General features: G+C 46.3%; 2 protein-coding genes across 13 annotated transcripts; one reads left to right on the plus strand and one right to left on the minus strand.

The window, feature by feature from the left end:
* Positions 1-206: 206 nt before the first annotated feature.
* Positions 207-13,750, plus strand: IGFALS (insulin like growth factor binding protein acid labile subunit). 2 transcript variants are annotated; one of them, XM_042851558.2, is made up of 2 exons: positions 207-362; positions 4,138-13,750. In XM_042851558.2, exons 1-2 carry the CDS (start codon positions 320-322, stop codon positions 5,949-5,951), a joined length of 1,857 nt encoding a protein of 618 aa, XP_042707492.2. In that variant the 5' UTR covers positions 207-319; the 3' UTR covers positions 5,952-13,750. The 2 variants fall into 2 exon arrangements, with proteins under 2 accessions (XP_042707492.2, XP_042707493.2); XM_042851559.2 differs by having other exon boundaries at positions 216-362; positions 4,141-13,750.
* Positions 13,192-24,725, minus strand: NUBP2 (NUBP iron-sulfur cluster assembly factor 2, cytosolic). Of its 11 annotated transcripts, XM_065559752.1 has the most exons (9): positions 23,554-23,648; positions 22,504-22,604; positions 21,748-21,826; positions 18,984-19,102; positions 17,282-17,480; positions 15,928-16,082; positions 15,513-15,623; positions 14,945-15,014; positions 13,192-14,205 (listed from the first exon to the last, which is right to left on the minus strand). In XM_065559752.1, exons 5-9 carry the CDS (start codon positions 17,433-17,435, stop codon positions 14,072-14,074), a joined length of 624 nt encoding a protein of 207 aa, XP_065415824.1. In that variant the 5' UTR covers positions 17,436-17,480; positions 18,984-19,102; positions 21,748-21,826; positions 22,504-22,604; positions 23,554-23,648; the 3' UTR covers positions 13,192-14,071. The 11 variants fall into 11 exon arrangements, with proteins under 11 accessions (XP_065415824.1, XP_065415823.1, XP_065415820.1 ...); XM_065559751.1 differs by lacking the exon at positions 22,504-22,604 and having other exon boundaries at positions 23,554-24,232; XM_065559748.1 differs by lacking the exon at positions 21,748-21,826.
* Between the last annotated feature and the right edge of the window lie 38 nt (positions 24,726-24,763).

Consider the following 24,763-nt stretch of genomic DNA (forward strand, 5'->3'; position numbering starts at 1 on the left):
GTGACCTAAAACGGGGAAGGGGAGAGAAGCCATTTGCTTACCTTCACCAGTATTTTCAGTATATTTGTTCCCAGTTATAGATGTCAGGAAAATCTGACTCCCAGAGTGACAGACTCAGAGAAGAATATACACACACAGCTCAAGACCTTCAATCAACATCCCTTGCCTTAGTAATAAAAACCTCCCCGCATTCCTGGCTGGTAGCACAAGGGTTAAAACCAATCGAGCACAGAGTGCTGGACAGGCATCAAGGTGGTTGCTGTATCACTACATTATCAGTTGGGGGAAAATACAGAGAACAGAATCGTCTGTCCACGGAATGTTTCCTTCCCATGCTTCTGCCGCAATGAACACAAGGAAAGGTAGGTGGAAGCAACTTCCCACATTCCTCCAATAGTACCTCATCAGAGCAGGACAGCATGGATCTGCACCAGAGTATCAAATAAATCCCACAAGAAAGGGCAGGTAAATAGTTTAGGGTGAGCAGATCAATGAGTTCTTGGAAACTTTCTACTTGTTTTGCTCAGCAACTTCTTTTTCTTTTGCCACCTCTGCTGCTATAGGATAATGTTCAGGCTTTATTATGTCCTGTGTGCTACTTTAAGGAGCTTTAGTGATTGCATGCACAGTGCATGTGTCTCTGCTAGAGTAATAACTTTGCAGCTGGAGGAACAGATTGGTTCTTTTGCAGCAAGAGCTTCCAAATAATGAAAGATCAGATTAATTCTAAGAGGTTGGGGGCCAGAGTGCATCTACTGTTGGAATTTTAGAAGAAGAAAAATGCTGCTAAAACATGCAGTGAAAATCTAATTGCTGGTCCAAGAGGATCTTGAATGTATGGGGTGGTGTGCTAATACTGTTGGAGACAAGCATACACAAAAAAAGACTATTACATTGGCAGGCATGTAAACAGAGACAATAGACCAGAGCTAACCCATCAGCACATAATTATGGGCTTTCTAAAATGCAAGTTAAGTACATATAGGGGGTATTATCAACCTAGCATGTAGATACTATAGGTTAGATAGAGGAGATCTGTACATGCCACAGTGATGGGCATGGATAGATAGAGATGAATAAGCCTGGAGTTCATTTTGAGAGAGAGCATTGGCAGGGCAGACTACATGACTGCAACATGAGTACTTTGGGGAATTGATCTGGCCTCTCCCCCATCACACCCCAATAAGCAGGGTGTGCTGGTGCTCACCCTAGAAATCTCTGGGTCAGCACCCATGGGCACAAGTATGTGTGTCATACATGGGAAGGCAGGATCAAGTGCAGTGGGTGCCATTAGAACAATGTTCACAGGGCACTTGCAAGTAAATTGCCACTTAGAGTTAGTTCATGTAACTGCAATATTCATTGTTAATTCTTAATAAGAAGTACTGCAGTAATGTTCATTTCTCACAAGTAGTAATGGTGCAGATTTTAATGGTGTCTGCTCTAAACCTGCACAGAAACCTGAAAAAATGAGAAGGCAATATTCTTGCCCAAATAGCTTGGCCATTCCTGATTTATCCTTCCCCCAAATAAATTGGAGATGAGGAAGTATAATGTTACAGGATATCCCTGCTGCATGATGCGTGGGAAGTCATGCTGAAAAGTAATGAATGGATTTGATGGGCATAGGATCAGTACTTTACCATCACAAGTTTCAGTTTTAAAGTACACAACCAGAACCAGGCACTGGTGTGCATCACAAAACAGATGGCCTCATTTCCCTAACTAAAACGAAACCGCTGCTTTGTTGCAAGAGTGCAACAGATCATCTGAAATCACCAACTTCTACTCTTCTTGTTTTCCCAGCACTTCAAAACTGTGGAACTATCTAACCCTAATTTGCTATATTCTCCCCTCCTTTGTGAATGGGGTTGGATGAATTCATGTGGCCTAATTTCAAACCCACTTGAACATCCTGTGTTTGAAAGTTTGAACTGAACACCAGCAGTGCCTGCCACTTAGGAGAGACTGTGGGGAAAAAAAGGAGTAGAGAAAGAACATTTCTAATAAAGACAACATCTCTCTCATACACAGGGCCCCCACAGGGTATGCTTAGCATTTAGAGGAGTCTTTTAACCTTGATACAGAGCACAGAGCTCTCCATAACGATTTATTGAATAATCCATGCGGAGTGGGGGGAAGCATTTAAATTACAGGGTATAAAAAGGTTTTCAGATTTCATTCACATTGTTCACTAAAATTGCTAGCTCCGGCATGTTCACCCATCTCTGCTCATTGCGCCCCCCCCATTTCTCAAAGCAAATTTAAAAGCTGAAGTGAGCTCCTCTGAAAAGAGCGTTTTCTAAAAGAAATGAGATAGCCTCAATGCCCAGGACTGTGATGCTACAGCACAACATGGTATGTGCACACCTGAATTGTACCGAACAATTTATCTTTATTATGCACTGCTTCCTGCGCTAGCCTATATTTTTTTCCCCTTCATTACACTTAAGTTTGAAGCATGAGCTAGGTGCACGAGCAATCGGACCAGGAAGCGCCGGGTAGGAAAGGAGCTTGAGAAATGGAGTTTGCTGCTCAGCATTGGGGGGAGAGGGAGGAAGGAGTTGATGATCAAGATCAAGTGCAGACCTTGCTCAAAATTGACCTCAGTGGCTGTATTTCCACTGACACCAGGTCTGAATTTGGCACTTTGTCTTGTATAAGCTTTGCTCACTTTCCAGGACATACCCATGGCCTTCCATGCTGATAAAGCCACCACCATTTCCCCTGTAAGCGCAATGGCTGCAACTAAGGGAGCAGTTCTTTCTCTTTGCTGAATTACATGTCCTTGAACAGAAAAATGTGGCTGGTTGAGAAAACAGATTAGGGTGCTCATCAGCCAGCGTCAGTGTTCTGGGCTTGGATCTACAGCAAGTTGAGTTACTCGTAAAAGATTTCATAGAGCCAGCCTAACCTCTTGACAGACAACTGACAGCCTCTGTTAAAGAGTCCAGCCCTAAGGCCACAGCTCCCACTGACATCGAAGAAGGGTTTGTGACCACCTGCACCAGTCCTGAATGTGGTCAGTAAAAGAGGGGGGCTGCAGGTCCAGATTGAGCTGTGCTGGCAGAGCTGCTTGGGGGCAAGTACAGCAAGGATGACAGTGAGGACTGAGATGCTTTGGCAGACATGCCTGGAATGGGATCCCCATAGGCAATGCTTTCTACTCCACAGTGGTGGAGGAGAGATGAACCACTAACTGCACTGGTCTGTTATTGGCTAATCAAAGGAGATGCATTGATCAAGCTCTAGAAACCATGTCCTGTCCTATTAGAGGATGTGAGCCTGCATGAGGGCGGAGCTAGGACAGCCTTAATGAAAGTCATCATCACTGGTCCTCCAGGAATTGTTTCTAGGGTGTAAAAGAAATGGCAGACCCCTGTTTTAAAGGCTCAGTGGAGTAGGGAGAGGAAACCAACCTCTGGTCACAGACTGATTCTCTGAGTCAGCAATTTGCCCATGTCTGCGGGAGGAAGCAATTATCAGACATACCAAAAGGGAATATTACCCAGACATTGCAATCCCACTCTTGTCAAGGTGAAGAGCCAATTCAGCCAAATGATAACAGATTGTAAATAGATACAGACAGAAGGACGTGAACAACCTGACTAAGTTAGCCCAGACACACAACATGCTCCTAAAGGTGCACTTCTTGGCTTACGTGCTAAGAATGTCACTCCCACATTTCAAAATGATGGTCCCAATTCACTGTTGCCTTGCCCCTTGTGCAGTCATTTATACCAGTACAAAGAGGGTCAAGAACATTTGCACTGGTGTAAATGAGTACACAAGCCCAGGGCAATGGTGAGTCTGGCCTATATAACTGAACAGAGAGAAAATTCAAGTCACTCTACAGACCCTGGATCTAACTCTGCTCTTAGTGAAATCAATGGCAAAACAGTCACCAAGTTCAGCAGGATTAGTTCCCGCAACCATCATCAAGCATTGAAGAAAGACAATAATACAATGTTCTTCCATGTTATGGTTGTTCAGTCCCCAGTATTGTGCCTTACATGGTACTGGCATTTGGGGTACATTGAGTGAACCATGTCATCTTTGCATCGTTTCCTTTTGCCGTTTATTGTCAGCTAATGATTTCCATTTGTTCTGTCTTAATCTCCCCTTCCATTCCCCCAGCAGACACTGCCCTCTTGTTACTCTTGGTCTCGGTGCTGGCAGCAGGGTCCCAATCTCCCAGCAGAGAAGCATCCAAGGAGCAGCCTGACACAGAGCTCCTAAAATGCCCCAGCTCATGTGCCTGCAGCTATGATGACTACAGCGAGGAACTCAACATCTTCTGCAGCTCCCGGAACCTCACGCACCTCCCAGAAGACATTCCCAGCAACGTTAAGTCATTATGGCTGGATGGGAACAATTTCCTTTCTGTGCCAGCTATGGCCTTCAGGAATCTTTCCAACCTGGACTTCCTTAACCTGCAGAGCAGTCAGCTGGCGAGCATTGAGCAGCACGCCTTCCATGGCTTAAAGGGCCTCTACCACCTGCACCTGGAACGGAATAGGCTGAAGCATTTGGCACCAAACACTTTCCTTCACACACAGAACCTCGCCTCCTTGAGCCTCAACAACAACCACTTCAGCAAAATCGAGGAAGGCCTGTTTGCTGGGCTCTCCAATCTCTGGTACCTGAACCTTGGGTGGAACTCACTAGTGGTGCTGCCTGACAGAGTGTTCCATAACCTGCCTAACCTGAGGGAACTGGTCCTGGCTGGGAACAAGCTGCCCTACCTGCAGCACCAAATCTTCTGCAGTCTCAGTGAGCTGAAGGAGCTGGATTTGAGTGGGAACTTGCTCAAGGGCATCAAGCTCAATATCTTTGTCAAGCTACAGAAACTACAGAAGCTTTACCTGAACCACAACCAGATCAATGCAATTGCCCCACGTGCATTCATGGGAATGAAGTCCCTCAGGTGGCTAGACCTCTCCCACAATCGTCTCATCTTGCTCTTTGAAGAAACATTCCTGGGCCTTTTGAGCCTGCACGTGTTGCGTTTATCCAGTAATTCAATCACCAGCCTGAGGCCAAGGACTTTCAAAGATCTCCAGTTCCTGGAGGAGCTGCAGCTGGGACACAACAGGATCAGGAGCCTGGCAGAAAGGACTTTTGATGGGCTAGGCCAGCTGGAGGTCCTTACACTGAACAACAACCAGATTCAAGAGATCAGGGTGGGGGCATTCCTTGGACTCTTTAACGTCGCAGTGATGAACTTGTCTGGTAACTGCCTCAAGGCACTTCCTGACTATGTCTTTAAGAGCCTAACCAAACTGCATAGCCTTCACCTGGAAAACAGCTGTCTCAGCAGAATCAGGCCACAAACTTTCTCCAGCCTTTCCTGCCTCCGGAGGCTCTTCTTGCAGCACAACACCATATCCATGATTGAAGACCAGAGTTTGAATGACCTGCATGATCTTTTGGAGTTGGACCTTAAGCACAACAGGCTGACCCATCTCTCCCCCAACATGTTTGTAGGCCTGAATAACCTGGAATACCTTCTCCTTTCCTCCAACCAGCTCTTGGAGATCTCTCACAACGCTTTCAGCCCACTTCAGCGTCTCTTCTGGCTCGACCTCTCCAACAACCATTTGGAGATGCTGGACAACACCACAATTACCCCCTTAGCAAACTTGCGGTATCTTAGTATCAGAAACAATTCTCTGGAAACCTTCTCAGTTGGTTCTCTGGGCCCTTCACCTGTGCTGGAGCAGCTGTGGCTGGAAGGAAACAAGTGGCACTGTAATTGCTCACTGAAGGAACTGAGAGACTTTTCCTTGCAGCATCCCACAGTGGTTCCACGTTTTGTACAGTCCCTTACGGAGGGGGATGATTCCCACACACCCGTGTACGTGTACAACAACTTGACCTGCCTAAGCCCACCAGACCTGGCAGGCCTTGACCTGAGGGAAATCAGTGAAGATCACTTTGCTCACTGCTAACTAACACATTTCCTCTTTACAGAGGACTTTCTGCTTTCTATAGTTGGCAGCATTAGACACATACTTGCACAAGTTCAGGTAGAATCTGGAGAACTACTTTCCTATGGGCTAATAAGTAAAAGGGTATCGCTATCTGGCATCTCAACCACCTTCCCTGATCTCTTTACCAAGCTCACCGGGGTAGCAGTCCAAAATAGCATGTTCCACCATTATCCAAGGAGACCAATATGATTGCACAGCACTCTTTAGCTTTCTCTCTCCATGCTGTACCATTACTATATTTGTATAGCTGCAGTTTTCAACAGAACCAGCATACCAGCTTTGGCTGAGCAGCCGGGGTAAACAGGTTCTTTGGACTTTGCAATTACCTTTGGGCTATTTGAACTTAGCATTGTGATTCAGAGCCAGCATTCCTTTGCCCAGCTCTGAAAAGTGAAGGAAAGAATGGGTGTGTGAGAAGTTATGAGTGGACAGGAGCTTTCTCCGAGGGCTGTTTTCCAATTCCAAAATTAAAACTGATTTTAAAGAACCCAAACAAATGATCATAGTACAATAAGAGTCTGACTGAAAAGCCAACCTGAAAGGGTATTGCCACTAAGGTCCAGCATTTCGGTCTCACTCCTGAGCTGGGAGCAATGGATAGGCAACCTGTCTAGCCACCAAGGAGCAAGGAACATCTCATATTAGCTTTTTGTAGCAACCACTCCTGGTTAGCAGAGGTGCTGTTGTCAATGGATCATGGAGACAACCCTCCTTAATGGAAAAATATCACTGCAACATGAGGACCTCAGGCTGGGGAGAGCAAATGGAGAAACCAAGATCCTCTTGAGCTAGGGGAGGAAAGTCTGGGCCACAGTGCTCATTAGTGGGAATGCTGATAAAGTTAAATATCATTGCCCCAGAATCAGCCCAGTTGTGACTAGGTAATGCAAGCAGGGGCTTCATCCCATCTGTACTGCAGTAGCTTGGAGCAGTGGTTGTCAACCTTTTCCATTCTGTGTGACCCTGCGTTGCAATGCAAAAAAGTTTCAGGAACCCATAAAGCATTCTGTGATTGTACAACATCAAACACAATGGGGCCTGATCCATAACTAGGGCCCCAGGTGCTACCATAATGGAAATAATAAAGGGAGGATGACCATGACCCCCCCAAAACCTGTTCTTGAATTCCAGTTGAGAACCCATGGCTCACAGGAGAGGAAGTCAAGGGCAGAGCCTCATCAGTAATATCTGGTCACTGAAGCCAGGTATCGTGTAAAGCTTAGGGAAAAGGCTTGAAAAACAGACACCCGACCTGTAGTTTTAGGAGAGCAGAGCGCACATGAAAATGGGTTACTGGAATGGGTTACCTAGGGAGGTGGTGGAATCTCCTTCCTTAGAGGTTTTTAAGGTCAGGCTTGACAAAGCCCTGGCTAGGATGATTTAGTTGGGGATTGGTCCTGCTTTGAGCAGGGGGTTGGACTAGATGACCTCCTGAGGTCCCTTCCAACCCTGATATTCTATGATTCTATTCTATGACAAGCTTTTAACAGCTCCTTGCAATGGCAGATTTAGGCAGGTTTAAGAAAAGCCATGCACATCAACTCCCTGATAAATCACAGCAGGCAAATAAACCTTTGGAGCTACTGCTGCTCATCTTGTGATTTTTTTTTTTTTAATTTTGTACCTCAACTAGTTAGAATTCTTATAAAAAAAGAGTTGTGCTCGTGAGCAGCAGACACTGTTTAAAGTCTCAGTCTCTTGCCATTTCCTGCCTACCTTAAAAACCTCCACCCCAAGCAAAGCTAGAGCTTGTTACAGAGAAATTGCTTTCAGACTTCATTATTTAAGTTTGATAGATGGTTTTTTTCAAAGTGGTGAAGTGACTTAGGTGCACAAATCCTATTGATTTTAGTGGGACTTGTGTTCCTAAGTCTCTTAAGCATTTCTGAGAATCCTATCCTGAGTTCAATTGCAATCAAAAAGATGAGCGGTCTGATCCTGCTCCCACTGGAGTCCACAAGAGTTTGCAAAATCAGTTCCTCAAGGAGTCACACTTGGATGCAGATTGCCAGGCAGATACCAGATCACCTCGGTTGCACCCAACAGGCTATAAAAAGGTGGAAACTGTTATGAAATGATCTCAGCCAACCAGAGTGTAGGGATACTTGGCTCATTACTGCCCACAGGTGTTTAATTATGCAAATCCCTGCACTTAGATTGGTAAAGGAAGGTGCTGGTTGCAATAATATATATATATATATATATATATATTTTATAACTGCAATGTGCTCTAATAGAGTGCAGGTATCTGCAGTGCTGTTTCTCCTAGCTGCTCACAGAATTCCACCTGCACATACTCAATACAAATGGCTGACTCACCCCTACAAACTAGTACCCTGCCCCCTTCACTCAGCTGCTTCTTACTCCTGACAAAAGCTAAACCCACTCCCCAGCCCTTTACCCTGCTGGTTTATTTCAGGGAGTGCTCATTATGTACTTGGCCCTTTCTAAGCAGCAGGCTCAGGTCATGCCCCAAGAACAAAGGTGTACAACATACTGAATAAGCAAAGTGGTCAAGGTGGTTCTTGACAATCTCTTGGTAATAGAAAGAAATGCCCACTGCTGACATGTGCAGGACTCTGAAGGAGATGAGCTTGTACCTAATGGAGTGGGAGACAATGGGAATATTCACAAAGGGAGCAACATACACAGAACAAATAAGGAAGAGGATCTTAGCAGCAGCGTTTTGTCTGGAATGGAGGGAACCAGGTGTGTGCCAGGAAAGCCAGAGAGGTTTCAGTAGACAAGACAAAAGATGCCAAGGCATGGAATAGAATTTTGGTGACATGGACAGAAAGAAAAGGCTGGATCTTAGTGATATTACAGAGGAAGGAGGGAGGATTCAGACCCAGCCTGGCTGTGTGGAGCAGGGTAAAGGGAGGAGGCAAAGAGAACCAGAGATCATAGGCTTGAGTTAGCAGAGGCTGGTGGTAGAGAATGGGGTAGCAGAGAGGAGTTGGAAGAAGGTAAAGTTCAGTTTAAGCTAGCAACGAAACAGTCTGATGATAGATGTGCAGACTTTGAATCTGTCTTCACAAACATTTAATTCACCGCAAGTTGGGGTGTAAATCTACCGCACTAGCCTGCCACATTTTTGCAGTCTGTGCGAACCCTGGTGACATGCACTTTGGTCTAGTCCTGTTTCAAAGAGGACCAAATCAAAGCACATTAACAAACTGTTACCAGGCAGCAGCAGGGTCCATGTAGTCAGTTAGTTCACGGCAGGCTAGTGTGGTGGAGATTCACGCTAGAGCTCTGCCCAGGACTATTTTTTTAAACCTGCTCTAGTATCCACTCCCACCTGATTCCACTTTGTTTCTTGTATTTTTATCCCGCTCCCATTCACAAAAACCTTAGATCCTGCAAATCCTGCAAGAGAGAGATTCCCTCATGCTACAAAAAAAAGAAAAAGAAAAACACCAAACAAAAAAAAGTTTTTTTATTATATATTAGGGCTGTGTAGCGATTAAAAAAATTAATTGTGAGATTAATTGCACTGTTAATAGAATACCATTTATTTAAATATTTTGGGATTTTTCTACATTTTCAAATATATTGATTTCAATTACAACACAGAATACAAAGTGTCAGTGCTCACATTATTTTTTATTACAAATATTTGCACTGTAAAAAAACAAAATAAATAGTATTTTTCAATTCACCTAAGTACTGTAGTGCAATCTCGTTATCGTCAAAGTTGAACTTACAAATGTAGATTTATGTACAAAAAATAATTGCATTCAAAAATAAAAATGTAAAAAACTTTAGAGCCTACAAGTCCACTCAGTCCTACTTCAGCCAATTGCTCAGACAAACAAATTAGGTTACAATTTGTAGGAGATGATGCTGCCCACTTCTTGTTTACATCACCTGAAAGTGAGAACAGGCGTTCGCATGGCACTGCTGTAGCCAGCGTTGCAAGGTATTTACGTGCCAGATGCGCTTAAGATTCATATGTCCCTTCATGCTTCAACCACCATTCCAGAGGACATGCGTCCATGCTAAAGATGGGTTCTGCTCGATAATGATCCAAAGCAGTGCGGACCAACGCATGCTCATTTTCAACATCTGACTCAGATGCCACCAGCAAACGGTTGATTTTCTTTTTTGGTGGTTTGGGTTCTGTAGTTTCCACATCTGAGTGTTGCTCTTTTAAGACTTCTGAAAGCAATACTCCACACTTTGTCCCTCTCAGATTTAGGAAGGCAATTCAGATTCTTAAATCTTGGCTTGAGTGCTGTAGTTATTTTTAGAAATCTCACATTGGTACCTTTCTTTGCGTTTTGTCAAATCTGCTATGAAAGTGTTCTTAAAACAAACATGTGCTGGGTCATCATCCAAGACTGCTATAACATGAAATATATGGCAGAATGCAGGTAAAACAGAACAGGAGACATACAATTCTCCCTCAAAGAGTTCAGTCCAATGTTCCCTCTAATTTTTTCCATCCACGTGCAGAATAAATATGTGCACCAAGGTATGTGCGGATGTGTGCCACCAATAAAAACAAAAAACCTAGATATCATATATATATATTTTTAAAAAGTTACCATAGAGATAATTACTCCAGCCAGGACAGGTTAGGCAATTTAGAACTCACTACTCAAAGAATTAAATTTAAGTGTAAGAGAAATAAAAATTATGAAATGCATAGACCAGTCAAAAAACTCAAATAACACACTTTGAACGAAAAAATTACAGAGAATGAATGTGCATTGCAGGAAGTACCAAGAAGTAACAACAACAATAATATAAATATGTGCTGGAAGGTGAGTGACACAGAGACAGTGTGTGTATGTGAGAGTGACACAGACAGTGTATGTGCTGGCTGCTGGGGAAGTTTCTGAGCGATGCCATGCGCTGTCTCTTTAAGGTATTCACTGAAAGCTCTCCTGCTCTGTCCTAAGCCCTGTCTCCCCTCCCCAGTTCTGCAGAGATGGGGTACATGGGCAGGAGGAAGTGGGATAGGGAGGGAGAGAGCAAGCGGGGCAGGGGAAGTCTCAGAGACTGTGTGCTGTCACTTTAAGGCACTCTCTGGGAAGGGAAGGCTTCAAGGCTCGTTCAGACCTCAGACCACAGCAGCTCTCCTGCAGTGTCCTGAACAGGGGTGTAAGTGGGCCTGTACGGTGTATCGATAAGAAGCCGATACCGGCCCGTACACAGCCCAAGTTAAAGTGCTGCCGCAGCAGCACTTTAATGTCACTGCCCCTTTTGCCTCCCCCGTGGGCAGCACTGCTGATAGAGTCCCTGCCAGCAGGGCCGCCCACGGGGGGAGGGGCAGCGACGTTACAGTGCTACTGCGGCATCGGGGCCCCAGGCCCTTTTAAATGGCTGCCGGAGCCCCAAGGGCCAGGAAGCACAGATGGGCTGGCTGGGGGAGGCTGACCCCCAGCCCCGCCCCTTCTGAGGGCCTGAGCCATACTGGTAAGAATTTAATATTACTTTCACCTCTGGTCCTGAGCCAGGATGTTCCCTCTCCCTTGCTCTGTGGAGATGGGGTACAGGGGCGGATAGAAGGGGGCACCCTGACATCAGCCCCCTCCACCCCCCGCTCTGCACAGCCAGAAGGAGAGTCCTGGGAGCAACTTGGCTGCAAAGCAGCGGGGTGAGGGGCACCTGAACACACACTGCCGGATGTGCGTTGCACTTGAATCCCTCCTGGGCAGCTGCCCAACAGCACTCAGAGGGAACACAGGTTCAGTCACATATTTAATTAACGCATTTTTTTTTTTCAAATGAGCATCAGCAGCATGGAAGCATGTCCTCTGGAATGGTGGCCAAAGCATGAAGGGGCATATGAATGTTTAGCATATATGGCATGTAAATACCTTGCAATGCCAGCTACAAAAAGTGCCATGCAAATGCCTGGTCTCACTTTCAGGTGACATTGTAAGTAAGAAGTGGGCAGCATTATCTCCCGTAAATGTAAACAAACTTGTTTGTCTTAGTGGTGGCTGAACAAGAAGTAGGACTGAGTAGATTTGTAGGCTCTAAAGTTTTAGATTGTTTTTTTTACATAACTGTAATCAAAAACAAAACAATCTACATTTGTATGTTACACTTTCACAATAAAGAGATTGCACTACAGTACTTGTATGAGGTGAATTGAAAAATACTATTTCTTATGCTTATCACTTTTACAGTACAAATATTTGTAATACAAATAATAATATAAAATGAGCACTGTACACTTTGTATTCTGTGTTGTAATAGAAATCAATATATTTGAAAATGTAGAAAAACATCCAAAATATTTAATACATTTCAGTTGGTATTCTATTGCTTAACAGTGTAATTAATCGCGATTAATTTTTTGAGTTAATCGTGTGAGTTAATTGCGATTAAATCGACAGCCCTAATATATATATAAACAAACAGAATTGAGACATATTTTTACCACTAAAAGAATAGAATAAATCTTGCTTAAACCACGTAAAAAAAGACTTTAGCTCCTGTTATAATAGACATCACATCTTTTTCTATCCCTCGCTTACATTTAAGTTTTAAAGTGTTTTCCTGCAAATTACCGCTCAGTATACGCCTCAATGCAGTCCATGTCCTGTGACTCTTTACTTCCTTCTCATCAGAGCAATTCCCACCCCTGCTGGGGGAGGGGGAATGGCTCCCTTCAGAGCCCCTCATTGGCTGTCACAAAGGGAAGCCTGATCAGCAAGGCACAACAGAGCTTGCTGCTTGCCTTTGCAGCACTTCTAGTGAGAAGGCAAGCTGGGATCAATGATATGAGTTCCACATCTGCACACCCATCATTTCGCTCCCAGGAGCACTACAATGGGTAGTCACCGGCCTCTGGAACATCCATCCTGATGGGGAAAGGAGGATGCTGTTCAGAGATTCTATGGAGGCAGTGACTCAAGACCTCCCTCGCACTTAGACCAATGACTGTTTTGATTGGGTAGCCCAGATTCATCCTGATACTAAGACAGAAGTGATGCCAGACTTGATTTAGAGAGGACCACCTTCTCTAGCCATAAAGGCCAATGTAGCACTTCCTTAATCTTAAAAAAAAAAGTGGCCAACAGAGGGGAACCATTATTTGCTACCAAATACAAACAGATTCATAAGGCTGTAGGAAGGAAAGTAGGATTCAGTTGGGGGGAAGAGGACAAACCCCACTCCACCAAAAAAAAAAAAAAAAAAAAAAAAAAAACCCACACACCACACAAAATGCAATGAGACATTTAGATGGTAAGAACACATTATTTAATGTCTGTAGCCTTTACAAATATTCCTGAACCCTGACACCTTTCAGGGAGCCAAAAGAAGGTGTGTTCCTTAGGTTAGGCATGATAAGATACAGACTCAGTAAACAGACTTCAGAGCTCCTGTAGAGACTTGATGTCATCACACATGCCTTCATAGGCATATTCTGTACCAAATACTTATGGCTTCAGAGTGAGATGGCTCAGCTAGGATCTAGGGTCAGAGGATCTGGCATGAAGCCGACAGCAGTCACTGCGAACTAGGAAGTACCATGTGTGCAGCACTACAGAAGCAATTGGGGGAAGGTAGCAGCAGCAGGAGTTGGGGGTGGAGATTACTGGTGCTATTCAGTTCAATAAGGGAAGGGTTTCCTGTCCTGGATCACTACCCCAGTATTTGCCGCAGAGACCAATGGCTACACACAATTGACAGCGCCAAGAATACTGCAGAAATGAGCAGGAGCACCACAGCATGAGGGGAGCCATCTTCGCAATGTACTAACGTAGCAGGAGTTCATGGGCAGATTAAACATTCTCTGTGTGACTAGAAAAAGCTGCACCACCCGTGCCCCCATAGCCAATTCCAGGACAGCCATAGTGCTCAACTGTTCAGAAGGCAAATGGTGTTGCAAATGCACACTCCCCCTTAGAGAGCAATGGCAAGCTCTAGTAAGGTCTCTTCAAGGCTTTAGTAGTGACAGTGTCACTTCCCTTTCCCAGATCTCTGCAAACTGGTCCTAAGGACACCCTTCCCCTGCAAAATGCTTTAAAATAGCTTTGACATTTCCCATCGGCTTGGAGCATGGCTGACAGCGCTGCAAAGATGTGGCCAACGAGAGTCCAGCCTTAGAAACACGCTCAGAATGTCCTGTCCAAGATCTGCTGGGCGATGTGAGCAAGGGCAGGGAAGGCAGAGCTCTTGGGAAACTCCTGGATGAAATCTCTGCCTTCCTCCAAGCTCTGAGTGAGCTGGGGATCAAGGGGAACACACCCTGTGTGAGAGGGCAAAGGGAGAGAATGACTGTGAGACCACTGGGACGAGTTACAGAGATGAGAGTTACACATGCAAGTCAGAGAGACAAAGGTGGGAGTGAGACACCCACATCAACCAAAGAAGAGACAAAATGATAAGACAAACAGGACTGAGCATTATTAACCTCCTTACTGCTCACTTGCAAGACTAGGTTCTAGACATGTGGCACCATATCAGACATTTTCTGGGTAGAAAGGAGCTATAAGTGCTTCTAGCACCACAATCAGCAGAGATTTACCCTGGCATCACTGTCGAGACTATTGCTCCTTGATTAGGGGGAGGAATAAATAATTAAGGAGGTTTAAATAAATTCCTCATTTCTCTCACAAGAGCTCCACTGGACTCTCAGTGGTGCTGCCTGTGTTTGCCGTTACCTGACGGCAGGCAACTAGGATCACTCCAAATCTCCCACCATATCCAAAGCCAGACTGGACTGTCAGGTTCTCTGCCTCTGTTCTCTACTGGCCAGACATACAATGACCACATCCTTTTGGCAGCTCTATGCTCCTCTCCCAAACCAGATTCTCTTCAGACCTCAACTGGAGATGCCCCTCCTTAGCTTGCCCCTCAGACCTCAACTGGTTTCTGGACCTCATTCCATGCTCCTTGTGGCACTGTGTTCTCACCACTCACCAACCATTTGCTCTTCTGATCTACCCCTCCCACTAGGGAGGGCTCTGTATTCAAAAGGCACTCACCTAGGAATGGGACTCCAGCATGCCTGGCCAGCTCTTCACCACCCCCTTTGGAAAAGAGGTTTGTGCACTCCTGGAAGAGCAGAAGAAACAGCATTTAGTCACCAGGAACTTCCCAAAGCAGAAGTTCTGCAGACCGCCGGGCATCACAGATGGGCAACATGACTGTTTATCTGGGTACATTTAATGCAGAGAATGATACAGCTATCTGAGCAAGCAACGCTCATTTGCCTCTGGCAGCTGCTGATCCCCCCACTTCATGCACTTCCTCAAAGACATTCTTAGCCCTCATCACCCAGTAGGAAGACAAAAGAGTTGCCTCTCCTGAACCTACCCCAACAGCCAGCCAATGAAGGAGGGCAGGGTCCACAAAGCGGTACAGTCAGCCGCTCGCCTCCAGAGATCTACCACATTACCTTCATGGCATTCCCTGGTCTCTCAGCAGCCAAGGGACCACAGTCAAGAAAAGTCAATTCAAACCCAGGCCTCAAGCATAACAATGTAGCAGATTGCCTAGCACCCCTTTGAGGCAGAGGGGTACTCAACCGTGGGTCAGTTTTAAAGGGCTCACCAAACAGTGCGGGCAGACGAAACCACTCATGTTCTCTACAATCCCGATCACTCGCAATCCTGTCTTCTTACAGAACATCAGCTCTCGCCTGACATCCCCTATAGACACCGCCTGTGGGCACAGAGTCATGGGGTATCAGTGATAAAGGGCCAGCAAAATCAGAGAGGTGCATGTCTGTCTTTCTGCCCATTCATCCAGTGCTGCCAATCCTTGAGATTAGGGCAGGGTACACAGATACAGGTTGGAGGGATGAAGGGAGTAGAAATGCAGAACTAATAGCCATAGAGAGACACTGACATTCATACAGGGTCATGTAAACACAAACCTAAAGGCATAATGGGGTCAATAAAAATATTAGTTTGGTGTGACCCCAGGGCAGGGTGTGGAAACATCTGCCCCAGCAAGCATTACATACCTGTGGCGTCGTGACCAGGACTGCCCCGAGAGGCTTATATGGGCGAAGGGATTCTACTGTAGAGATGTGCTCATCCGAGGTCCCCGGAGGTGTATCCACAATGAGGAAGTCGAGATCTCCCCAGGTCACGTCGGAGATAAACTGCTTTATCAAAGCTGCCAAAACAAAATGGAGGAAAATCTTTGCTTTCAGCTGAGGTGTGGTCTGTAATCTGAACAGTGCAGCAGGTGTTAGATATCAGATCACCACACTGTGTGAACAGATAGGTGCAAAAGAATAGACTTAAGTAGGAAGAGAAGCCCTTCATCAACAGAAGCAGTGGCAGTGCCATCTTCCCTCAGGGTCTCTATCCTGCCCTACAGGGAATGCATCTAGGTGGCAAGAGAATAGTTCAGTCTCCAAGGCCATCGAGATTCTGTTCTGTGTGCCAACAATAGCGAGCATTATAGATGCCTGTCCAGAGAGCACAGGACAGATCTACCAGCTCATACCCCAGGGCTGGTTTACACTACACAGTTCGATCGACATAAGGCAGCTTATGTCGACCTAATTTTCACACTACAGCCGTCCTCCTGCAGATGTAAGAGCCCCATTACACCAACATAATAGCTTCACCTCCACGAGAGGCGTAAGGCTTATATCAGTGTAGCTTAGGGCAATACTGCGTCCCTTACATTGGCTGTCTTGTCAATTTCACGGCAGGAGCCATGCTCCTGGCAGGGAGTTGAGGTAAAAAGCCCAGGGCAGCTTCGGACACCGATCCCAGCTGGGAGCCAGGAGAAGAAGCCAGCAGGAAAGGGGAGCTTCAGATGATGACCAGGCCTAGATTGAAAGCAACAACCTAGAGGTCAAAGTCTGTTATCCAGCCCTAGTTCGCCTGCTCAAACGTAGCAAGAACTACAGACTGCAACCCATGCCTAAGCACAAGGGGATAATGAGCCATATGCAAGACAAGACCAGCCTGTAAGTAAGGCAAGGATGTATTTCAACGAGTTTCATTTTCGCAGGAGGTGCCCTTGCTGTAGGACAGTGGTCCCCAAACTGTGGGGTGTGCCCCCCCCGGGGGGGGGGGGGCTGGAGCCCTGTTCCACCCCCAGCCACAGCTCCACTCTGCCCCCTGCTCTGCCCCCAGCCCAGCTCTGGTCCCAGCTGCAGCTCCACCCTGCCCCCAGGCCAGCTCCACCTCTTGCCCCAGCTTTCTCCCCCCATCTCCCACCAAGTTCTGCCCCCAGTTCTGCTTCAGCCCAACTGAGGATGGAAGCCTTGGCTGTGCAGTAATGGAGAGGGGGCACAACAGGAAAAGTTTGGGCACCATTGCTGTAAGGTCACTACCAAGAGTAAAAGCATTCTGTACCGTTTTTCTTGGGTCCTCTCCAAACCACAGCATCGTCTGGCTTCTCCAGCAAGAAGCCAATCGACATGAGAGAGATGCTTTTGTCCTGGTCGACGAAGACAGGCACCCAGCCACTGTCACACTGGTGCACGCCCTTGCCCTGGACTTTGAGCATTTGAGGGATGCTGGGGCCACATAGGTCCACATCCAGGATCCCCACCTGCCAGTGAATACGGGGAACCATTCAGACAATCCCTTACACTAAGACAGCACAGAGGGCCACCACAGTGGCAAAACATAACTCTTCACTGATTTCTACAGCCCAGACCTTATGGAAAGGATGGCTTAAAAGCCTACACATCATATTTGAAATACACAGGAACCACATGTTCAAATCCCAGATGAGTTCACACAGCCCTTCACCTTTCCAAGGGAGATCAGTGTGTTGTCACTGAACTTCTGGACAGAAATCTTTCAAATGAGACCTTAAAAACCATGGCCCATCTGCTCTGCAGGACTTTAAAGAGCCTTTGGGGCATTTTGTTTGCCCTGTGTACTCAGCCACAATTCCCCACTGCCACTATTGTTGTGCTGAGTGGCTGTCCCTCCTTCCACTCGCCTGCCCTCCCTCCCCCACAAGAGGCCACATTTTAGTTAGTGTGTCTGTGTATTAAGTGCTTTGAGAGCCTTTGCCACAATGTAAATTGTAAACATTCATATAGCTCATGTCCTGCTTATATGCACAGGAGGGCCCCTCCCTGTTCCAAGTCATTCTCTCTACCTTTCCATAGGCAAAGCCCAGTGTCCTCTCAGACCCCTAGAAACCTTTAGAGGGATTTTGCCTCCCCTTTCTTTTTCCTACTCATACTCATGCCCTATAACTCGGCATTGCCCACACAATAGCTGCCCTAAAGCAGGACAGGCAAGACAATAGGAGGCCTTGGAGAGCAATGACAGCAAAGGTCAAGGACCCAACCCTCATGGTCTCCATCCACACAGCAAGTGTGAGACTATCCCAGTAGCTTTTAACACAGAGCATAGTATATCGAAGCCTGCCAAGTCCAGGGCAGATATTACTTAGGAAAGGGAGGCAACATAGCCTAGTGTTGAGGTCTAGGTGTCAAGGAACCTGAGTTGTTTTTGTTTTTTTTAATAGACTATCAGGGTTGGCAGGGACCTCAGGAGGTCATCTAGTCCAACCCCCTGCTCAAAGGGGGACCAACCTCCAGACTGATTTTTGCCCCAGATCCCTAAATGGCCTCCTCAAGGATTGAACTCACAACCCTGGGTTTAGCAGGCCAATGTTCAAACGACTGGGCTATCTACTCTTGGTTCTTCCACTGTCTCACTGTGTGACTTTAGACAAGTCACTTCCCCACTCTGCCTATTTCCCTATTAGCATAATGTGGACAATTATAACGAACAAGTTTTGCACAGCGCTTTCATAATATTTTGCACATCTATAGCATCTTTATCGGAGGACCTTAAAGCTGGACTTTGCAGCTTTTTTAGTCAAATAAATGCAAAAAAATCAGAAATCATATAGTAAAAATAATTTTTGCTCAATCTCAGCAGCATGTTCTTGAAGGCTCTTAATGACTAAATAAAAAATGCTACAAGATGCTTAATACCTAGATTATGAGAGCAAAACCCCAGACTAGAATCTTGGGTGCACATGGGGAAGGAGAATACACTCATGACTGACACATGGAAGCTTGCTCACCTTCTTCCCAGCGTGCCGTAAAGCCAAAGCCAGCTCTGTGGAGACAGTGCTTTTTCCCACGCCTCCTTTTCCTGAGAGCACCAGAAGGATGTGTCCAACCCGAGCCAGGTTACCTCTCTCTGTGAAGGACAACGGAACAACACTGAGGCATCCCTGCGCCTCTACACAGCATCATGCTGCACTGAGGATGTATGAATAGCAATGCCATAGGCAGCCAGCTGAGTGACTCCTCACATTTCACAGCTAGGACATCATTCCCACTAAAGGAGCTATCACCATGTAAAGTACAGAAAAGACATTTTGGCTAAGGTGTTGCAGAGTGTTTAAAAATAGTGGGGCAACCTGAGTCAAAATGTGATGGTGGCACACAGGAACACAGCTGTGACTCATCAGCTCAACATACAGCCAGTGGGTGGTAAGGACTTTAGCTCTGATTCAGCAAAGCACTTAAACTGTCCTCAGTGGGACTTAAGCACATGCTTAAATGCTTTTGTCACTACTGCTCTGGGCCAGATTGAATCTGGGACCTAGTGAAATGCTCTGGGCCTTCCCTCTCCTCAGCCGTCAGTCCCCTAGGAGTTTCCTCCTTTCTGTGCTGTGCAGATCTTGTTTTTCTCGATGTGTTAGTGTCTTGTTTTAAATTTTCTTCAGTTTGCTTGCTGCACAGTCAGTGTTTGCTCTGGTCTAAATAACTTCTGTTTATGACTCATACACAGTGTGCTTTCAGTCCCCAGGGAAGGGCTGTGAACACATTCTTCTGAGATTCTTTAAATGGAATATAACTAGAGGGCCACAAGGGTACTGGGAGAGGTGGGAGAAAATCTGAAATCTGTGATCTAAAGATCCATCTAGAGACAAGAACTACACAGCTCCGAAAGCAAGAAAAATTCAAAATGGAGATAAATCCCTTGAAAGCCCCAGCAGACCTGCATTAACACATTCATTTCACGACTAATGACACCGGGGGAAATTACACCTTTGAACCATCCCGAGACTGAAGTTCTGTACTGAGTCACAGCACAGATAAGTGGCAGTGCGAGATTCCTCACCAATGAAATTCAACTTTGACCCAAGGGGACCAGCTTTACGCATAAGGGAGGAGGAGGATGGGTATTGTTACAAGTTTCTGGAGCTTGGGATAAATGACGCTGCCTCATGGCAAATTAGGGATCTTGGTTAGTTTCTGAACTCACATGCTATATTTGGCAGAGGGCTGGAACTTGCTGTACCTCCAGGACCAAAGACCACTGACAATTTTAAGGACCAATGTCTCATCAACCACCAGAAACAAAGCTTATACACCACAGGTTTTCAATAAACCCATCTTTCCAAAGGCAGACAGAATTCATCTCTGGGATCTTGTGTTCCAGCAAAGGCCTTTACTGCTAAAAATCAAATCTGGATTGTTATGTGGGAGCAAGGGAAAGAAGCACGGGATCAATGAGAGTAACATGATTTTAAAGCAAGAGTGCCACCTAATTTTGTTTTAGGTATGTTTTGTTACTGATTGTTACTTTAAGTGTTTCATAAACAAAGTTAATATCAGCACCTCTGCTGCAATTTGCAAATCTGACACAACTTCCTGAAGATTTTTTCTAAGGCCCTAATTATAGCTAAACCATCTCCATGAATCTTTACATTATCTGTACTTCTGCACTAGTTGGACCAGGTGTCCAATGGAGAACTCCCTCACCTGACTCAGAGATAACAAAGGACTATTTGAATTCCAATGGCTCCTCACATTCCTGAATGGTCAGTAACACATCCTGGAAACCCTAAGGACTCAGACATAAAGGTAAACACAAGCCTTATTAAGTCCAGGAAAAAAACAGGAATAGCTAGGAATAGTTAACGTGAGTCATCAAGGAATTTCCCGAACCTTCACATATCAAAGTGGGGTGTACCTCAGACACCAGGTTCCCTAAACCCGAACCATCAGAAGCAGCACTTGAGAGGAAGATGTGGTCTCCTGCTTCAGAGGGGGTTTCCAGTGTTTCAGGGAACATAAAATAGCAATCAAGGAAGAGGAAGACTCCATTTTACTGAAGAACAAGCTGAGTGAGAAAAACAGACTTCATCTTGAGATGGAGCCTGCTTTTACCATGGGAGAAGTAATCAGGAACTCAATCAAAGGTAACTCATAGCACAGATCTCTGCTCTCTTTCTCCTTTGTAATGAAAGGAAGAAATTGCAAGACGTTTCCATAGGTGTTTAATATCGAACATCCTTTTATGTAGGTTCTCTCTCTCTCCCTCTTTGGTTGTATACAGATGAATTGTCTGATTGTCATATTGTTGGGGAGCATATTAGGTGGCATTTACAAGGGTAGCATTGTTATTGCTCTCTCAAAGGGGCCAAGGACAAGAGAAAGCAGTGAGTTCCAAAGGCTAGATCCACAAAAGGACATAACTGCCATTTTAGGTACCTAGAGCTAACATGTGGGAGGACTCTGAGATCCTCAAACCCTCTATTCAGCTGCTGTCTAATCCCATAGGTGCCTACATCCCTCCTGGGAGATGCACACAAAACCATTACGGTCCTGACATCACCAAGCTGCTCGGTGCTCTAGGTCATGCTTAAGCCCTGTCAAGGCTGATTCCCCACTCTGGCACTTCGAGTGCAGAAGGTGGGGGCCCGCAAGGATTCTAAAAATTAATACTGGCCACTCCAGGCTTGTATTAAACTCCCAAGGTTACAACTTTTTTCTGACTTTGGATGGGTAGATGCTGCCACCACCCAAGTGCAAAAACCCCTTTTTGAGAACCTAGAAAGGTGCACTTGGGAATTCCTTCCTCTGGTGTATCCTCAAGCCCCCCCCCCCCCCCCCCCCCCCCGAGGAAGAGCTGAGAAAGAAAAACAAAGGAAATCAGCTGTTGCCACCAGCTAATTAAACAACATATGCACTCTTAGGACACAAAAATCCTAATCCTGTTCTTAAAAAAGGTAAATTTTATTAAAAACAAAAAGAAAGAAAATACATCTAGAACTTAAGCTATTGCTAGATTTAAAAAGAGCAAATATAATAATTAAGCATCAAGAATCGTTTTCTTGAGGTCCAGCTTAATGGTTACATGCAAAACAAAAGCATTTGGGGGTTACCACAGAGAAGTCCACAAGCCATAAAGAAATAAGAGAGATAAACCTAATCACATCTTCCTAGACATTTCCTGATCTACTTGCATATCTGGGGTTTCAAATGAGTAGTTTCTAGGTATGATTTAATGATTTTTCATACCTGGCGCAAGCTCTTACAGCATAGTCCAGCCCTGTCTCTGCTCTCCAGGAAACCCACCACAGACAGACAACTGGCTGGCTGGGCGTCCATAAAAGGGAGCTCTCCCCCCCGCCCCACACACACCCCTTCATTTATCACAAGACCTGATGGAATTCACAAGCTAGGTGCCCTTCTCTCACATCTCACTTGCAGGGCCTGATCCAGCCCTCTCTGAAGCCCTCACACAAGAGACAGGTAGGTGGCATGCAGAAGAATGCCCAATAACCCAGTGGTCAGGACTCTCACCTGGGAAATGGCAATGACCTGAATTGGGATCACTCATATTCCAGGAAAGAGCCCATCCGCATGTGATGGGGTGTTCTGGGGCAGGTCTCCCACAGCCACTCCTGTTGGAACTGGACCACTTTGTATGAATAATTAACTATTCATTGGGCCAGAAAGAAATTGATTCTACAACCTAGTGGTTAGGTCACTCACCCAGGATATGGGAGCCCCAAATTCCAGTTCCTGCTCCAATGAACATTTAACGATTTATACAAAGTGGAACAGTTCCAACCAGAGAGCTTGAGAGAGACCCACCCCAAAACACGCAATAGTATGGGGGTCAATCCTCCCCAGGGATGGATGCCCAAATCAGGCAGAACAGGGATTTGAAAATGGGTCCCCCACCTTCCAAGTGAGTGCCCTAACCTCTGGGCTATTGGTTATAATGGAGTGACCATCAATCTCCATCTCTCATGCATGTACACCTGAGTAAAATAGAGACGGGGACTGACCTGACTTAGAGCTTATCTATACTTGAAATGCTGCAGCGACACAGCCGTAACGCTATATTGTAGACACTACCTACACCGACAAAAGGGGTTCTCCCATCAGCGTATGTAACCCACCTCCTTTCTAGAGTACGCAATCCAGCATATGTAATCTATTTCTTCCATCAACCTGTCTACATAGGGACTTAGGCTAGTTTAACTACGTCACTCAGCAATGTAGATTTTTGACACCCCTCGGCAACGTAGCTGGATCCATCTTATTTTCTAGTTTAGACCAGCCCTTAGGTGCCTAAGACCAGGAGCAGGATGACAGCTGTGAATCCCAAGTGGAGATCTGTGCCTCCCTCTGGACCAGAGTAGGTATCTATTGATGTTTTGTTTACATCCCACCCCTTTGCTTGGCATTTTTGATTGGTTTATTTATTCAGCTTCAAGTTTAGCATAATAAGCCCCATTCTGTCGGTCCTAGTCTTAGGGTACGTCTTCACTACCCGCCGTATCGGCGGGTAGCAATCGATTTATCTTGTTAAGACGTGATATATCGATCCCCGAATACGCTCACCGTCGACTCCGGAACTCCACCAGAGCGAGCGGCGGTAGCGCAGTCAACGGGGGAGCCGCGGCCGTCGATCCCGCGCCGTGTGGACCCCAGGTAATTCAGTCTAAGATACTTCGATACTAAGTTGCGTATCTTAGATCCATTCCCCTCCCCCCCCCCAGCGTAGACCAGCCCTTAGGTGCTTAACTCTCCCCATGCCTGGGCACCTAACTCTGGGCTGAGGATTCCACTGGGCAACAGGACGCCTAAAGGTTAGGTACTGCAATGCTCAATGTTGCAACATCTAAGCCCTTTTGTGGATTTAACCCCAAGTTGCTGGTCACAGGAGAAGAGAAAATGTAGCTGGAATAGGACTGAGCTAGGTTATTAGTACTGTGTCACACCACAAATTCTTGGCAGTTTCATCAGTTTCTGCAAAGTCCATGTGACAGGGTTGAGTAAGATACCCTTCCACCTGGAAACTGGTGCTGTGCTGTTTTAGGTACTGTCCACACTACAAAAACCCACCGAACACCTACTGCATTAGACTACGATATAATTGTCCCCAAGATAGTTAGGCACAATCTGCTCTGAAAGGCTGTGTTTTAACTATGCTGGGGACCTACCTCGCTGTCACGGGGAAGCGACAGACCCCGGCTGGGAGCCACCCCCAGTCCCAGCGTAGCCAAAGCCCCGCCCCACCCAAGGCACGGCAGGCCTGGTCAACAGCGGCTCCGAGTGACGCATGTGGCTGTTCTGGGTGCCGCAGACACACAGTCCAAACAGCAACTGTTCAGCGATGCCCCCCGCGTTGGAGGCGGCTCCCGGGAGCCCATCGCTCCCCGCGCATAGCGTCGGGCAGCGACCGGGGACTAGCGTGAGCGGCTGAGCCTCGCAGTCCCCACGGCGCGGGGCTTTCCCAGCCTGGTGAGGCTCGTGGGCTCTGTCTCGGCACTGAACTACAGCAGCGAGGCGGTCCCAGCACAGCTGCGGGAGCCCTCCCTACAATCCCCCGCAGAGTGGCCCCAATCCTTCTGAACTTGCAGCTCCCACACTACTCACCCCCCACAGCCTCCATGCTGCCTCAAGCACTGCTCCTGCACTTCCGCCTGCCCCGAGGTCACGCGCAGAGGAGCGCCGCGGCCAATGGGAAGCCGCGCTCTGGGTGCAATCCCGCCCCGTGAACTAATTTTGGCCCTGACCTGACCTTGCAGACTGACGTTCCTCTCAGCCA

Source organism: Chrysemys picta, chromosome 10 (assembly GCF_011386835.1).
Source record: "Chrysemys picta bellii isolate R12L10 chromosome 10, ASM1138683v2, whole genome shotgun sequence".
NCBI classification, from domain to species: domain Eukaryota; kingdom Metazoa; phylum Chordata; order Testudines; family Emydidae; genus Chrysemys; species Chrysemys picta.